Source organism: Canis lupus, chromosome 14 (assembly GCF_011100685.1).
Source record: "Canis lupus familiaris isolate Mischka breed German Shepherd chromosome 14, alternate assembly UU_Cfam_GSD_1.0, whole genome shotgun sequence".
NCBI lineage: Eukaryota > Metazoa > Chordata > Mammalia > Carnivora > Canidae > Canis > Canis lupus.
Window position 1 is genome coordinate 37432537 of NC_049235.1, and position 18273 is coordinate 37450809.

Consider the following 18273-nt stretch of genomic DNA (forward strand, 5'->3'; position numbering starts at 1 on the left):
CTTTTGCTCTTTGAAATACCCTTTTTATTTTATTTTATTTTTTTAAAGATTTTAAAAATTTATTTATTCAGGAGAGACACAGAGGGAGAGAGAGGCAGAGACACAGGCAGAGGGAGAAGCAGGCTCCATGCAGGGAGCCCGACGTGCTTGATCCGGTGTCTCCAGGGTCACGCCCTGGGCCGCAGGCGGCGCTAAACCACCGAGCCACCCAGGCTGCCCCAATACCCTTTTTAGAGAATGAAAAGATAAGCTACAAACTGGGAGAAAATATCTGCAAATTTGAAGGTTACCATTAACATCAAATTCTAGAAAATGCAAACTCATGTAGGACGACAGAAAGCAGAACCTGTCACATAGGGTAGGTGCGGGGAGCCACGTACTTTAGAGGCGCATGAGGAAAACTTTGGGGGGCGGGCGAAGGAAATGATTGTTACCTTGTGAGGATGTGTGCACATATGTTCACTTACCAATTGTGCACTGTTAATACCTGCAGCTTACGGAGTGTCAATCACACCTTAATCAAGCCGGAGACAATTTTTAACTGTTGAGCAAGGTTTGCCACGAAGTGTTAAGATCTGCACATAAACCGCAGAGCCAAGCTGTATTAATTTTTGTCCTTTAGTGTCGTGAAAAGGCTGCAGCATGAGAATGATCTGGTGCCAACGTGGGGCTAAGAAATGCTTGTAAAGCCACTAATCTAGAAATCACGTTCTCATTTACCAAACTCACTTTCCATCGTGTAAAATGAATGTTTGGGATACTTCTAATTTGGCTCTTTTAAATTTTTATGATAGTCACAGAGAGAGAGAGAGAGGCAGAGACACAGGCAGAGGGAGAAGCAGGCTCCATGCACCGGGGGCCCGACGTGGGACTGGATCCCGGGTCTCCAGGATCGCGCCCTGGGCCAAAGGCAGGCGCTAAACCGCTGCGCCACCCAGGGATCCCAATTTGGCCCTTTTAAAATTGAAATCACTGTGAGCAAATTAGCAAAGACTATGGAATCCAAACCACGATCTATCGTCCTTATTTGAAGCCTTGTAGAATGAATCGCCATCAAGACTCCCAGCGAGGGGTGCAGAGGCCCAGAAACAATCCCAGAGACAGACTCGGTGCGCAGCTCCCCGCATGCGCGGCCCCGCCCCCGCGCGCCCCGCCCCCGCGCGCCCCGCCCCCGCGCGCCCCGCCCCAGGCTTGTTGTCACGTGGACGAAGCAGCCACTCCCAGCAAGCTTGGCAGAAGGCGCAGCGTCGTGCGCGCAAGCGCAGTGCGAAGCCGGAGCGGCCTCTGCACGCGCTGTAAGTGTCTGCACGTGCGCGACGGCGGGCTGACGGCTGGCTGCGGTGGCGCGTGGAGGGCCGAGGGCCCAGCATGTGGGGCCAAGGACACTTTTCTAAAACTTCTGTGGCGGAAAGTGTGAGGTCAGTAGTAGATACTTTGGTAGGTTCGGTAGTGGCCACCTACGGGACCGTCTTTTCACCCGTCGTTGCGGTTTCGGTGCCCCACGTATGGGGCGAGGCCCGTTTCCTGGCCTGCCTTCGCCTTGGCATCGCCGCGTACTTCTGAGGGTGAGGACACCCCAGCTTTTGCGGGTGGTGCTGGGCGGCGAACCCGGCTTGCAGGTACTCGGGCCTGAGTGTTCTCGGTGGAGGTGGGGTCTCTCGGGCCCGTAGTGGGGTGGAATTTTCCCTGCCCGCAAGTTCTGTGCCATTGAAACTTCAAAATACCTCATAAAGTGAGTGTCCGGGAGCTGCCCATTCCAGATTCCTGCCATGAATTCGAGTTTGGGAAGTGCCGACCCGTAATCCAGTTCCGTCGGAAGCGGGCGCGGCGTCCGTTTCTTCATAGTCGTCGTGGGTGAAGTCTTGACCGCCTTTAAAATAAGGTCTTAAGGATGAACTTGGGATTTCTGACATTTTCAGTTTGGATCGGTGGCTTCTAGAGAAATGAGCCTCTTCAAACAGATTCCAACTTGGTATTACGACTTTTTGCTCAGTTAAAAATTTTATTATTTTTTTACCCATTGGCGGAGAACAGTGCTTGTGAAGATATATTCATGCCACTTAATGTACGGGAAACGTTTTCAGGTGTAACAAATCAGAAGAAATGAAACTTTTATTTTATTTTTTCCCTTGTGACAGCTAATTTATCTCTTTCCAGAGTTGAGAGAGAGCATATGAAACTTTAGTGTTGACTTTTAAAGCTCTTAGAGTCTAAAGTGCAGTAGTCTAGTGCATTAATGATGAAACGATAAACGGGTAGACATTTGTTTTGAAATATTTTGGAGTTGGAAAGTATATTCTGTAATGAAAATTAGTTTTGTTGTAATGGGCAAAATTTGATTCATTTTGCAGTCTTTGGCTGCGGGGGGTATCTTCAGAAGTAGAGACCACTGTACCTTTTAAGTAAGATTGATTACCAGTCTGAAGCTTTCCTTCTCTGTATATTTGTAGTGTTTCTTTTTGTTTGAACTCTAGAATCCATACTCTCCTTCTGGGAGGGCATCGGTTACTTTGAAACAATATGCACATTGTTCTGAAGTATTGATTTATGTAACTGATCTGAATATGCCTAGATATCCACTACAGTGTAAATTTGTTAACGCTTAGGGGAAGAGAGAATTTCCAAGATAGATTGTATATGGTGAAATGCAGAATACAATATTCTCAGATAAAAGAATTAAATATTGAAGAAAATCCCTGAGGTCTTTTTTGGTAAGAGTTTGAATTTTGATTATTTAGGAAAAAAAAAATACCTGTATGAATTTGAACATTATATAGTCGTTATTCATTGTAAATGCACAGATTTTTAGAACTAAATTCAAGGTATTGTTTTAGTTTTTCAGGAATTGTCCAGATGGAGGAAGATAAGCATTACAATAAAGGTACTGACCCCAAATTATTTTTCGATGTAAGAGCTACATGGTTTTGATTAACTTCTAATTTTCATTGCATTTTGATTTGGTTTTAGTTGAAGATGTGGTTGGAAGTCATGTGGAAGATGCAGTAACATTTTGGGCCCAGGTAAATAGCCTGATTGATTTCCTCCTCCCTCTCCTTCCTCCACTAACCCACGTTCTGCCCAACAAAAACAAAAATAAAACCCCCCAAATACAAATATCCTTGTCATTCTCAGTGCCTCATTATTCTTTGCATTAACACAAGAAATTAGAAGACAAGTGGCTACAGCTGAGACTTACTACCTGCCTTATGAGTAGTATGCTTATAATACACTGAGTTAAAAAAGAAAGCAAGATTATAATTGTGGTTTCAGTATTACACTCAATTGAACACCCAAAAGCTAGGCTGCAAAATTACTGAATGTGCTAAGAAACTTGTATTTGTGAAGTTACAGCCCCATCTAGGGGTATTTTATAAAATTGTTTCTTAAAAGATTACGTTTTTAAGTGTCTTTTTTTTTTTTTTTAAATGGCTTGGTTTTGAATTTGAGATAGAATAACTTTTTCATCATCAAATTGGAAGCACTAGTGGAACATTTATAATTTTCTATTGTCAGACTTCAAGTCAGATAAGTTTTCTTAGTTTTAAATATAATAGCACCAAAATGCTTATGTTCCAGAATTTAAGGTAAATCCCCCTAGTGCACATAATTACTTGCTAATTTTTAACTTTGCAAACTGCGTATGATGTGAGAGGGAAGAGAATGACATTTTTCTATACTTCCTGCAGTCTGAGAACTCTTTTGTGGAGGGTAGAGTGAATTGGCAATGTGGGAAATAGAATTTATGAGAAGAAAACTTGTAGAAGAATGTGATTAGCCCAGAGTTTTAAAATCAATATAGAAAACATTGTAGAAGGGTGATATTCATAGAAAACTGTGGTAATTTGTGTCTCTTGCTTATGCAGATATTTTCTAAAGGACGCCCATATATTCTATGCCAGTTGTCTCTGTATTAGTAACAGCTGTGTCACTCTCAACAGTGTCCCAGTTTAGGTGATAAATATGCTTAAGCTGATAGCATAAAGAAGATTTTCTAGGAGCACCTGGGTGGCTCAGTCAGTTAAGCATCCAGCTCTTGATTTTGGCCCAGGTCATGATCTTAGGGTTGTGAGATCTAGCCCCACATTGGCTTCTGTACTGGATGTGGAGTCTGCTTAAAATTCTCTCCCTAACCCTTGCCTCCCCAACATCTCTTAAAAAAGTATATAAATAAAGATTTTTAGATCATCACTGCCCAGTGGGAATATGTGAGCCACATAAATAATTTGAAATTTAGCAGGCACTTTAAAGAGAGAAACAGGTGAAATACATTATATTAAATATATTTTATTTAACTTAGTGTATCTAAAATATTTCAAAATGCAGTCCACACAGATATATGTATAGGTATTTCATTTCCCTTTTTCATATTAAGTTTTGAAATCTGGTATGTATTTTAGACTTAGGGTATATCTCCGATCAGACTAGCTACATTTCAAGTGGGTATTGGCTATTGTATATGGTCAGTGCAGCTGTAGACTTTGATTTCAGTTGACCATTATGTGAAGCTGTTGATTGAATTTGGAGGTATTACTTAAACCAGGAGTCAGCAAATTTATCCTGTAAAAGATAAGATAGTAAATATTTTAAGGATAGTAGACCATATAGTCTATAGAAACTATTCAACCCTATCAGCTCTTCTATAGTGTTTCTGGTCAGTTTAAGTTCAGTTTCCTTTTTTTTCCTTTTTTCCTTTGTAGTAATACTGATACTCATCATGATGTCTTTGGAATGGCTCTTTCCGAGTTTTTTTTCAGTAATCAGAGATAATCATGTTCTTTCTAGCCTTACTGAATATTTTGCTGATGTATTTTTTAAGAACATATGTATATGTTTATTTTGAAATAACACTTATAGGAAGGTCATAAAATTAGTACAGCCTTTTTAAAGAATATTTTAATTTAAATTCATTTTAGTTAACTTATAGTGTATTATTAGTTTCAGAGGTAGAATTCAGTGACTTAATTGCGTAGAACACCCAGGGTTCATAACATAAAGTGCCCTCCTTAATGTCCATCTCCTAGGTACCCCATCTCCCTCAGTTTGTTTCCTATGATTAAGAGTCTCTTATGGTTTGCCTCCCTCTATTTTTTCTTTGTTTTTGTTTTAAAGATGTTATTTATTTGAGAGAGCAAGCACAAGTGGGCTGAGGAGCAGAGGGAGAAGCAGGCTCCCTGCTGAGCAAGGAGCCCGATGTGGCGCTTGATCACAGAATCCCGGGATTGTGATCTGAGTTGAAGGCAGACACTTAACTGACTGAGCCACCCAAGCACCTCCCTCTCTGTTTTTATCTTATTCTGTTTTTCCTTCCCTTCCCCTGTGTTCATCTGTTTTACTTCTTAAAATCCACATGAGTGAAATCATATGATATTTGTCTTTTTTGACTTATTTGGTTTAGTATAGTATCCTCTGGTTCTATCCACATCATTGCAAATGGCAAGATTTCATGTTTTGATGGCTGAGTAATATTCCGGTGTGTGTGTGTGTGTAGGTATGTGTATGTATGTGTATCACATCATATTAATCCATTCATCTGTTGATGTACGTCTGGGCTCTTTACGTATTTTGGCTTTTGTGACATTGCTTCTATAAACAGGGGTGCATATGTCCCTTTGAATCTGTATTTTTATACCCTTTGGGTAAATACCTAGTAGTGCAATTGCTGGGTCATAGGGTAGTTCTATTTTTAACTTTTTAAGGAACCTCGTTGCTGTTTTTCAGCTTGACTGCACCAGTTTGTATTCCCACCAACAGTGTAGAAGGTTCCCCTTTCTCTGTATCCTTGCCAACGTCTCTGTTTCCTGACTTGTTAACTTTTGCCATTCTGACTGGCATGAGATGGTATCTTATTGTGGTTTTGATTTATAGTTCTCTAATGCTGAGTAATTTTGAGCATTTTTTCATGGATCTGTTAGCCATTAGTACAGTCTTTCTTTATGCCCTTCATCTAGCTTTGGTTATTGCTAACATTTTACATAACCACAATATAATTATCAAAGCCAGGAAACTAACATTGGTATCATGCTATTAACTGCAGCCCTTACTCAAATTTCAGGAATTTTTTCATTGCGTTTTTTTTCTCTTCCAAGATCCCACATTGTATTTAGTTGTCCTGTATTTTTAGTCTCCTCTGACATTAAGAAAAAAAAAATTTTTTTAGGATTTTATTTATTTATTCATGAGAGATACAGAGAGAAAGGCAGAGACACAGGCAGAGGGAGAAGCAGGCTCCATGCAGGAAGCTGGATGCACGACTCGATCCTGGGACTTCAGGGTCACACCCTGGTCCGAAGGCAGGCGCTAAACCGCTGAGCCAAGGGATCCCCTCCTCTGACTTTTGATAGTTCTTTTATTTATTTTTGTCTTTCATGACTGACATTTTTGATGAGTACTGGTTATTTAATAGAATATTCCTCAGTTTAGATTTATTTGATAGTTTTTCATAAATAGATTGGCAATAATATTACAGAAATGATACCGTGTCCTTGTTAGTGTATCATATTGGGGATTCATGGTATTGCTATGTCATTATTGAAAATGAGGTAGCTTCACTTGTTTAAGGTGTTCGTTCACTGCTGAGTTTCTTCACTTTAAAGTTCTTTTTTAATTGATGTTTTAGAGGGAGATGCATTGAAATTATCTAATCTTGTTTTTCTTCCACCTTTTCATCCACAAATTTTATTATTTATTACTGTGGTCTTTGCCTAAAGATTTTCTGTTTCTCCCAGCTGCATTTATTAATTGGAATTTTTCTGTAAGGAAGAACTCTATCTGCTTCAGTCATTTATTCAATTATTTAAAGAAATATGGGCTCATGGTTATTTATTCCATGGGTTATAAACCAATTCTGTCACTATTTTGTTTGAATTGTTCCAGCTTTAGGCATCAAGAGGTTGTTTACATTGGCTGCTATGCCTTTTAAACATGCCTCCATTTCTTTTTTGAGTATTTCTTTACTTTCTGGCACCACCAGAAGTTCCAGGATCATCGTTTACTTTCCTAACTCCTGAAATCTATCACTTTCCAAGGAACCCTGATTCTTTTTATTGGAGAATGATGTTTAGAAATCAAGATCTGGACACTAGGTTTTTGCTTATTGCTACAGGAGTGTCATTGATTTTTAGGCCCTTTCAGCAGAAAGAGCTGGGAAATATATATTTATGAAAACTTACACATATACACATCTATATTTTTGTGTCTTCTTTTCATGTATGCATATACACCTACACAAATACGTATACACATACCGATGCCTACTATGAGTTCATACGAATACCTTCCAGTTTTCATCTAACAGTGCAAGATCATACTAGCCTTCTCCCCTTGTTTGTAATTTCTTCCTCCCTGCTATCATTATGGTATATATACTTATTTGTTCAATTGTAGTATATACTTAAACTATTTTAAAAGAGTTTCAGAATTTTAGCCTATATCCATGAGAAATGAATTTATTACCTAGACTGCAGTATTTGTGTATAGTGAATCATATACATTTTGAAATTTTTAAAAAATTTGTTTATTTGAAAGAGAGCATGAGGCAGAGAGAGCACGACCAGCAGGGGAAGGGGTGTAGAGGGAGAAGCAGGCTCCCTGCTGAACAGGGAGCCCAGTGTGGGACTTGATCCCAGGATGCCGGGATCATGACCTGAGCCAAAGGCAGAGACACTCAACCGACTGAGCCACCCAGGCACCCCTACATTTTGAAATTTTTTACATTTGTTTCCTTTACCCAGCAACAAATATAAGAGAAAACTCATGTTATTTGACTAAAAAATGCTGTCCATTTTGAGCAATTAGAATTTGATCTGAAGTACAATCCAGAGATAGTTGTTTAAAGTTACCTCTTCTCGGGGATCCCTGGGTGGCTCAGAGGTTTAGCGCCTGCCTTTGGCCCAGGGCGTGATCCTGGAGTCCCAGCATCGAGTCCCATGTGGGGCTCCCAGCATGGAGCCTGCTTCTCACTCCTCCTGTGTCTCTACCCCCCCCCCCAATCTATCATGAATAAATAAATCTTTAAAAAAATATGAAGTTACCTCTTCTCATGATTTAATAGTATTTGATTTCTTAGTTTGAATTCCAAGTAATTTGAACTCACTGCACTGCAAAGTAAAAATTCCTTACCTAGAACCATTTCTTACAAGAATTCATTTGAATTACAAAAAATACTGCTGTAAGAATTTGATTTTTTTTTTTTTAAGATTTTTATTTTAGAGAGAGAGAGAACATGAATGAGGGGAGGGACAGAGAGGAGAATCAGACTCCCTGCCAAGCAGGGAGTCCCATGCAAGTTCGATCCCAGGACCCCAAGATCACAACCTGAGCTGAAAGTAGACACTTAACCGAGTGAGCCACCTAGACACCCCTAATTTGATTTAATTTCTAATGCTTCAAAATCTTTTAAGTATTAAGCTAATAGAACTCTCAATTATGTAACACTGTCAAATAATAGTTTACCGAATTTTATAATACACTATTCTTCCTTCTAGAGTATTAGTAGAAATAAGGATATTATGAAGATTGGTTGTTCACTCTCTGAAGTTTGTCCCCATGCCAATTCAGTTTTTGGGAATCTTGATCCAAAGAAGGTGAGTCATATTCTTGGATACGATTATTTCATCTCTCTCGATAGCTTTTTTATGTCTTAGATTTTATAATTGTTGGAATTTTTTGAACAGAAAGGGCAGATTTTTAGAACTTATGTCAACTGTAGTCATAGTAAGTTTATTCTTTAAAAAATACTTATGGACTATATGCCATGTACCAGGTAAGCATTGAGTATACAGTGGTGAACAAGATAGAATCCTTGCATTTGTTATGGATTGGCAAAAAAAAAAATCTGTAAAAGTTATCTTTATAGAGTAGTTTAATGATTTCTTTTTTTAAATTTGGGTATAACATAAGACATACAGTAATGTGTTCATGTCTTAGCTGTATAGCTGAATGAATTTTTATGTATCTATGCGTCTATATAATCACCCAGATAAATACAGTCCATCGTCCCAGAAAATTCCTGCAGGCACTTTCTCAGTCAATTCTTGGTCAGTAGTCCCTCTGACAAGAGTTAATTATTCTGAATTATGTCATCATAGATTCACTTGACTGTTCTTAAATACAGCATGTACTCTTTTGTGTATGTCTGGCTTCATTCAGCAGTTTCTGAGATTCTTCCATATTGTGCATATTTGTGTCTTGGTAGTTCCTTTTTAAGCTATGCAAATTTCATTGTGTAAATACACCATTATTTATCTGTTCTCCTTTGATGGGCATTTGCATTGTTTGTATTACTGTCAATTAAGCTACTGTGAAATACTTATATAGCTTTTTGTTGGATGTATTAATTCTTTTGAGTTTATACCTAGGAGTAGAATTGCTAAGTCATACAGTAGGCAAGCCTCACTTTGGTAGATACTAGCCAAATAGTTTGGTGAAATATTGAACTAGTTTTCATTCTTACCAGCAAAGTATGAGAGTGATGAGGAGGTATTTAAATTAAAGGAGGCACTCTAAGGCACAGAGTGAGTGCCTATTTAAATTTTGTGTCATGTGGGATGCCTGGGTGGCTCAGCAGTTGAGTGTCTGCCTTTGGCTCAGGGCATGATCCCGGCATCCCAAGATCGTTCCACATTCGGCTTCATCCATGGAGCCTGCTTCTCCCTGTGCCTCTGTCTGTGTGTCTCATGAATAAATAAATAAAATCTTAAAAAAAAAAAATTGTGTCATGGATGCCTTGTTTGCATCACCCAGCTCAGAGCTCTGGTTATTTAAATAAGAGGGCTAGACATTATATTTTGATATGGAATTAAGTGTATAGAATAGTGTATGTAAAAGGAGCCCATTTGTGTAAATAAAAAGCATAAACATATTCTAGCACATATGTAAAATTAGTGTAAATGTAAAATTCTTTTCAGGAGGTGCATGGTGAAGAGGGTTGGGAAGGAAGTCTTACTCTTTACCCTTTTTGATGTACTTTGATTTTCTTTTAATAATGTGCTTCTGTTTTATTTTAAAATAATTAACATCCTGATGGCATATATAAAAATGTGCAAAAAGAAGAAATTAGAAGGAAAGAATGTAGCTTGGCATGGAACATCAGAATGGATAAGGGAATGCAATTTGTAAATTTTTAGGATTTTTTTGCTTGCTGAAAAATGAAGTAGGATAGTTGGGATAGTGTACCATGCTGCTTGTGCCCTCTCTTGACCTCCAGTTGTTGAATGTTAGCTGAGGGAATCAGAATTAGTGCTTATTGAACACATCTATCATTTGTAACATTTGCTGTTAGATATCTGTTGTGTGTCTGAATTGGTTGTACTTTGTTGCTTTGGGGAGTTAAGGATTTTTGTATTTCATACTGTATATGTCTTTTGCTTCAGAATCTGAGTTTGTCCTACCTCAGAGTGATATACCTAAAAGTAATTTTCTATTTCACTTAAAGCATTGTTCCTCAACTTTTCATTATGCCCTTCTAAGGCATTTTTTCCCCTAATGATTCTCCTTACTTCAAGGAGATTGACATCTTGACAATCATATTGTATGTTTATGTTTTCAGGTAGGTTTGAACTTTGGAACGATATAAACCATTGTAAATTTGAAGACACCCCCTACCCCTGAACCAGTTTTCATTCCCTTGGGAATAAAATTTCCTGCATTGAAAATGTTTGATTTAAAGTGGTTATCAACCTGGACGATTTTGTATTCTTCACTCCCACCCTCAGGTGATACTTGGCAATATCTGGAGACATTTTTGGTTGCTACAACTGGAGGGTATGCTCCTGGCATCTTGTAGGTAGAGGCCAAGGGGGATGCTGCTAATCCTGCAGTGCACAGGACAGAGAGCCTGTGACCCATTTCCTTGCCAAAGAATTATTCTGTTTGAGATGTCAATAGTGCTGAGGTCTTGAAGTATGTAAATTTTCCTTTGTTTTTAAAAATTAAACATAATTAAATTAACATATAAACTTATATGAAAATTCAGTATTAAGGATATCTAATTTAATTTTATTCATTTAATAGCACTAGAGTCTTTTATAAAAAGTAAAAAGTCTAAAAATCTTTCTTGGCTGGTAGGACACATGGATTCCCCACATGGTTGTGAATTAGACTTAAGTGGTATGTACTTGGCATGTTTATATTTTAAGAACAATTAATTGTACCAGTTATGTCTTCAGATATTGAAACAGCATGATTTTAAGACTTTGATGCTTATGCTTCTTTTTGAATTTTGTTTTTATGTCTTTCCTCTTTGTTTTTGGAAGCAGAATAGCATTATGGACTCTGAAGTCAAATTGCCTGACTTTGAATTCTGATTCTGTTGCTTACTGGTTTATGACTTTGGGCCTATAATGGTGAACACAATATATCTGCCTCATACATTTGTGAGAATAAAATAAGTTGTATATAAAGTGCTTATTGCCGTATAGTAAGTACTTAATAAATGCTAACCATTATTCTGATTTATTTAGCATGCTTTGAATCATTAAAATGCCAAGTAATTTCACTTTCTTTTTCTCTTTGCAGATTTATGGTGGATTATTTTCTGAAGATAAATGTTGGTACAGATGCAAAGTACTGAAAATCATCAGTGATGAAAAGGCAGGAACAAGTGTTCAGCTTTTTTTTTTTCCCCTGAGTAATGATTATCTTGTTTCAAAATATGCTTATTTAGCCCTTCTTTGCTTATACATAGTAGTAATAAGATCTGGTTCAATTGAACTTATAAATTGATTAAAACATGTTTTTTTTCCTAGTGAACAGAAAAGAAATAAATAGCTTAAAAAAAATCCAGGTCAGATTCAGGAATATTCTTCTGAATTTAAATTGTCATATAATCACCACAGATTGTCCAAGAGTAGATTACATAATTTGTAGATGATATTTGCTGACCAGTGGTTCTTAATCATTAATGTTTGATCCTTGCTAAATAACTTTTAAAAGTTCATTCTATTAAGATTGAGTAGGGAAAGAACATTTGATCTATTCTTAAGAAGTTCTTTTTAGGGATCCCTGGGTGGCGCAGTGGTTTGGCGCCTGCTTTTGGCCCAGGGCGCGATCCTGGAGACCCAGGATCAAATCCCACATCAGGCTCCCGGTGCATGGAGCCTGCTTCTCCTTCTGCCTGTGTCTCTGCCTCTCTCTCTCTCTCTGTGACTATCATAAATAAATAAAAATTTAAAAAAAAATTACAAAAAAAAAAAAAAAAAAGAACTTTTTATCTTTTGCTTAGTTGATTTGCATATTATTAATGAAGATTTGCTTGCTGCTTTCTCATGCTTTGGTTGAATGTAATGATTTTTCCTTGTGTATTTGAGTTTTTTACATTATGAACTCAAGGGAGATTTTAAGATTTGTGGAGATGAGATTCAGAATAGCTGGTGGCAGTTGCACCTTGCAGCCTGTGTAAAAACATCTCTGTAGGCTTCCCTTTACTGTTTTTTTTTTTCTTGTATTGCTTTACTGGATTTAAAAATATTTTCTCGTGTATATATTTTATAAATTGTTTTAAGTGTAATAAGGAGATAAGATGAAACAATTTGAATAATGCTCAGAATAACTTTAAAAAAGTTTCTTGATTTATTACCATCCTAGCTAATGGTTTATCTTAGTGAAATAGACCTAATTAGACGTTTTCCTCACTGTTTGACAACTGGAGATATATTGTGTTTGTTTTTGCCTGGGCTTTAACTTTTTTAAAGTAAGGGGCAAGATGGCTTTTGACCTTGTGATATAAACTCTTTTTCTTTTGTTACTTTCTAAATTACATACAGAACTGGAAGTGAGGGTGAATTTGATTCATTTCCTAGGTCTGACACCTGGGGTGGGTTTAATTTTATCCAAGGAAGTTTGATAGTTTGGCCTTTCTTTTCAGATTTTACTGTTTCCAACTTGAATTTAGGAATGTTGATTGATTTTAACATTCGAGTTAGGAGAGTCCATAAGCATCACAGATTTATGTTTATTGAAATACTAGCTGTTTAAAAAAAAAAAGCCAAAATAAGAAATGGTACTGTTGGAAATAGTACTGTTTGGCATTTGTTAACTAGTTAAACAGAAGTTACTGGGATCTCATAGACTATTGATTTTCTTATTTTGAGGATATTGTTGGAGCTCTTGTTTTTGTCAATTTGAGGTAAAATGCTGTTTTGATTTATAGGTAATTAACAGAAAGCAAATTCGTAGTTTCTTTGGAGATGTTTAATCTAAGTTTTGTGTTAGTATTTGTCTCATTTTTTTCCTAGTGTCTGGTGAGATACATTGACTATGGAAATACTGAAATTCTAAATCGATCTGATATAGTTGAGATTCCTTTGGATCTGCAATTTTCTAGTGTTGCCAAAAAATACAGGCTTTGGGGACTGCAGATTCCTTCTGGCCAAGAAGTTACCCAGTTTGATCAGGCAAGTCACAGATTTTAAATATTTTTGTTAATGGAAGTAAAGCTGTATGCTTGAAACAAAATATAAATGTAGTTAAATTTTGCTGATTTTCTTTAATATAAAAAGCTTGTATAAATTAGTGAAAATATGAATTATAGGATAATTCAAAAGTAATTATGTAATAATTATAAAATATGAATTATAGAATAATTCAAAGCAATTATTTGTGTTCCTCTTTGCTAGGTGAATGTTTGTGATTATCAGAGTGATATGTATGTGTATATATTTACATAGTAAGTGTAGATAGTTTCTTCTCTTGTGACTGTTTAAGAGAGTCAATGATGGAGGAAATGATGAATATAATTATTGTTATCTCTTGCTTTTGAGAAAGTATTTATTAAATAAAAGTGATCTTTAACTTAGCCCTGGCCATAAATAACACAAAACTGAAATTAGTGGAGTTGTGAATTAGTCAAATTTTTATCACTTTGGCAAGGGCTCATACTGTTTGGTGTAGTAGTTTTCAGTGGTGTTTTATATAGATTTCAGTTTGTATCCATTTCAATTAAATTTGGGTTAGTAACCTAATTCTGGCAGCCACCTGATAATTTTAGAGGTAGTCTTCCGGGAATTCTTCCTCCTTTCAAATCTCTGGTGCAATAATGATACTCTTTTGGTGGGTATTACTGCTGTTGAGATACTATTGCTAAATAATCAGATTTGTATTTTTTTTTTTAGCAGCTCAAATAACTTATGTAAAAATGTTTTAACCAGTACTATATGGAATAGTAAGATTCAGAAACCTTTTTGTTTCCATTTTGTTTTGTTTTGTTTTGAGAATCTTAGGGGTTGTTGGGTATAGTTTTGTCTGCAGTATAGCTACTTATAAGAAACATTTCTGTTCTTGGAACTCAGACGTTCATAAATACAGAGTAAAGCTTAGATATTACTGTAAAATTATACCCCTGAGTTTATGGTTTAAAAATCTGAAGTTTTTTATGTTTTCCTTTAATATAGATGTTTTGACCAAGGAGAGGTTTGTTTTGAATTTCTTGTATGCCTAAAACCCTAGAATCTTAAATTTGCTGACCTTAGAAATTATCTGCTCTCACTTTGTTATTTTACAAATAAAGAAATTGGGTCTAGAACAATTAGATGACTTTTTTAAAGTCATAAAGCTAATTATGGCTGGATGAGAGCTGGAAATCAAGTCTGTTGCTATTCTTATAGTAAGATGATGTAAAATTTATGTTGATTGAAACAAACCTAAATCAAGGATAAGTCATTTTTAAAAGTTAGTTTTGGGACTGAGGAGTAAACTTTAATTATTGGGAATGTTTTGTATGCTTTATAGATTCTTTACAGTTGATACTATTTGTATTTGCATGGTTAAGTTAGTAAAAAGAGTACTGATTGGAGTTCAGCTGATTAGCAAACTGGACGTTTTCTGGAAAACAAAAAACATGTTTAACCATTCTCAGCTCAAGGCTCAAATATAATTTCCTATATAAAGTCCTTTGCTAATACCCACCATCCATTCCCCTGCATCTGTTTCAGTCACTCAGTAGTAAGGCATGTAGAATTGCATTTTTCCCCTCCCCAAGATAAGTGGGTTTACAGCGATAAGACTTTTTTTTTTCTTTTTTAAAGATTTATTTATTTATTCAGAGAGAGTGAGAGAGAGGCAGAGGGAGAAGCAGGCTCCACACAGGAAGCCCGACGTGGGACTTGATCCCAGATCTCCAGGATCACACCTCGGGCTGCAGGCGGCGCTAAACCGCTGCGCCACTGGGGCTACCCAAGACTGTCTTAATAGAGACAATATTTTATTCATTTTTCTATGCCCGTTCTCCTTGCTTTTGCGTGTTGGATGTTAGGTGAGCGTCCAACTTAACCTAGCATTTGAACAAATAAATGAATAGTAGGGAGTTAGTTTAAATAAAAAGAAAGTGAGTGAGAGAGAAGAGAGACTTCCAGAGGGTGACCTAGGCACTGGAATACCTTCAGTATTTTTAAACCAACACTGTCTTTCTTATGTTATAGCACAGTTGAAATTGATAACTCATAATAGTGGTTATAACTGCTGTAGATCAAATGAAGATTTACGTCCTAAATGCCTTCCTTATTTTAAAAAATTTATGTAGAACCAGGGAATGAGATTTAAAGATGGAATTTGGGTTTAACAGATTAAAGGCTTTTTAGTCTTTTTTCTAATATATCCAGACAAGATTAGGTAGACTAAAGTAGCAAGCAAGGGATGCTTTTTTTGTTTCTGAATAAAGCTTACCAGTTTAGAAACACAATGAAATATATCTTAGAAAAATGACATCATTCATCCTTTTTTTAATCATTGAAAGCTGTGTGTGTGTGTGTGTGTGTGTGTGTGTTTAAAGACTGTTTTATTCATTCATGAGAGACAGAGAGGCAGAGACACAGGCAGAGGGAGAATCAGGCTCTCTGCAAGGAGTGCGATGCTGGACTCAATCCCAGATCCCAGAGATCACGCCCTGATCCAGGCATCCCAAAGGCTTTGTGTTCTAAAACAATCGCCAGGTTTTTTAAAAAGATAAATCTTAGAACTTTTAAATACCTAAGTGTGTTTTAAAAATAGATAAATATATTTCTTTTTCTTGCAGGATTTAATGGAACTCTAACACATTTCTCACTATAAAAACTAAATATTTGACATTTAAAAAAAGAATATGTAGAATATGTATGGCAAAGTATAATATTAAAAAACCTGTGTAATCCTCTATTTGGTTTTTTTTTTTTTTTGTTAGATTTTAGGAGGAGAAGTTAGATTTTATTCCAAGTTTAGGGTGTTCTGTCTTTGTAGATTGTATATGATTTGGGAAGAATTTTGTTGAAGAACTAAATGTGATTGGCGACATAATGGAATTTGACCTCAGAGAAAAGTCTAAAAATCAGATTTTTGCATAAAATATTTAAAGTAGGAGGGATCCCTGGGTGGCGCAGCGGTTTGGCGCCTGCCTTTGGCCCAGGGCGCGATCCTGGAGACCCGGGATCGAATCCCACGTCGGGCTCCTGGTGCATGGAGCCTGCTTCTCCCTCTGCCCCGTCTCTGCCTCTCTCTCTCTCTGTGTGACTATCATAAATAAATAAAAATTAAAAAAAATAAAGTAGGAGTAGTATACCTTTAGAGCATTCAGCTTTATGTGATTGGAACTCTTGTAGAAAATAGATTATTTGCATTTAAATCTGTTGCCCAAAGACAGAGTTTCTTGAAGTATTAAGAATTTTGCATATTCCAATAATAATTCTCAGACACTGTCACTCCCATTATAACATTGGTTAGGAATGGAAGTCATACTTGATTTTACATAGACCTCCAGCATAAAGGTGATGATGTGAACAAAAGCAAAAGAAAAAAAATTAAATTTCCTTAAAATTTACAGCCATTGACAAGTCCTTGAGACAGGCAGAGTGACCTTCCTCTAGGAACTTAACTGTCTCCTTGTTAATACTTTGCTAAAAGCAAAAGGCAGCCTTAGCTTCATATTAGCTCGACCTCCAAGATCCTCTAAGTCTCCTTTAACATGTAAAAATTCCTTTGGAGATTTCCTTTATCTCTGCTCACCTCTCACCCCCAAGATATATGCTAGCAGTCATCCTCAAAGCAAATGGCCCACTGATAAACACCTGAAGGATCTCATGACTAAGGTTTTACTAGACAGTAGTAAGTTACCTTTTCCTAACAACAGCTAGCCCCTCAAGGCCCTGGAAACCTTGCTTCCGAATTCCTTAGGGACTTAATGCTGTCATGCTATTCCTGACCTCCTCCCAACCTGAAAGTCTGTAATGGGCCACTCCTCCTGACCCCAGTGCAGCATTCTGCCCACGGATCCTGTCCCCGTGCTTTAATAAAACCACCTTTTTGCACCCAAGATGTCTCAGGAATTCTTTCTTGATCATTCCTGAACCCCAGCATTTTCACATCAGTTGAAACCAAAGTTTCTGTGTGAAAGAGATTAACCAAAACCACATTCTGATCGGAATCTTAATCTGATACATTTTTATGAATTATATTTTGAGTTTGTTAATTTTGCTTGCTTGATCTCATTTGTTGGTGATGCCTTCTGAATCATCTTTGCTATCTATATTAGTATTCTTGGAAAATTCAAGCCTCTCAGGATGTATGTATTTTAAAATTTTATGATTGGAAAAATTTGTAAAACCCATGTTTTTGTAAACCTAAAATACTTTTGTCATTTTGGTTTGTGGATTAAAAAAACTTTTTTTTTTTTTTTTTTTTTTTTGGATGGTTGATGATCCTTGAGCATTTATAGTTTGCTGCCTTCTCCCTTCCAGGTGCACCCTTCCAGATCCAGGGGTTCTTAAATTGGGGTTAAAATGTATCATAGATAATTTTTTCTGTAATGCTATGTTTTTTATTTTATGCATTTAAAAACATTTTTCTGTGTGAGATTCCAAAGATTTCACCAGCCTGATAAGGGAGCCCATGGCATAGAAAAGCTTAAGAACTCTTACATAGGTCTCATTTCTACTCTTTATAATATTGTGTAGTTAAAAAAGAGAATATAGTAGTTACTCCATACCAATGTTTTTTAGTTTTTTAGACTTTGAAATTTTTTTTCTTTCTGTTCTTCCTTCTCCTCCACGGACTTTGAAATTTTTTCTTTACTCTCTCTTCTTCATCTTCTTCCTTCTCTTCCTCTTTAGTTTAAATGTGGCCAGCTTGTATTTTCTAGTTTTTAGTTTGGTCTGTCTCTCTTTTTTTTTTTTTTTTTTTTAAGATTTTATTTATTTGAGACAGAGCATGTGTGTACAGGATGTGACAGAGCTTGAGCAGGGGTGGGGAGGGCCAGAGGGAGAGGGAGAAGCAGGCTCCCCCCTGAGCAGGGAGCCTGACTCAGACTCAGTC

The 18273-nt window shown here is 36.8% G+C and overlaps 1 protein-coding gene across 6 annotated transcripts in view; it reads left to right on the forward strand.

Moving 5' to 3' along the window:
* Window positions 1-1273: 1273 nt before the first annotated feature.
* The window catches only part of STK31 (serine/threonine kinase 31), an 86722-nt gene continuing 69722 nt past the window's right edge, over window positions 1274-18273 (forward strand). For 3 of the 6 annotated variants that reach the window (XM_038557121.1, XM_038557124.1, XM_038557125.1), the window contains exons 1-6: window positions 1274-1418; window positions 2835-2881; window positions 2968-3020; window positions 8484-8582; window positions 11515-11589; window positions 13233-13391. In XM_038557121.1, coding sequence (XP_038413049.1) covers window positions 1369-1418; window positions 2835-2881; window positions 2968-3020; window positions 8484-8582; window positions 11515-11589; window positions 13233-13391 — 483 coding nt within the window. In that variant the 5' untranslated portion in view covers window positions 1274-1368. Of the gene's footprint in view, window positions 1419-1792; window positions 1973-2834; window positions 2882-2967; window positions 3021-8483; window positions 8583-11514; window positions 11590-13232; window positions 13392-18273 lie in introns of those variants that run through there. The other 3 variants (XM_038557122.1, XM_038557126.1, XM_038557123.1) reach the window with 2 other exon arrangements.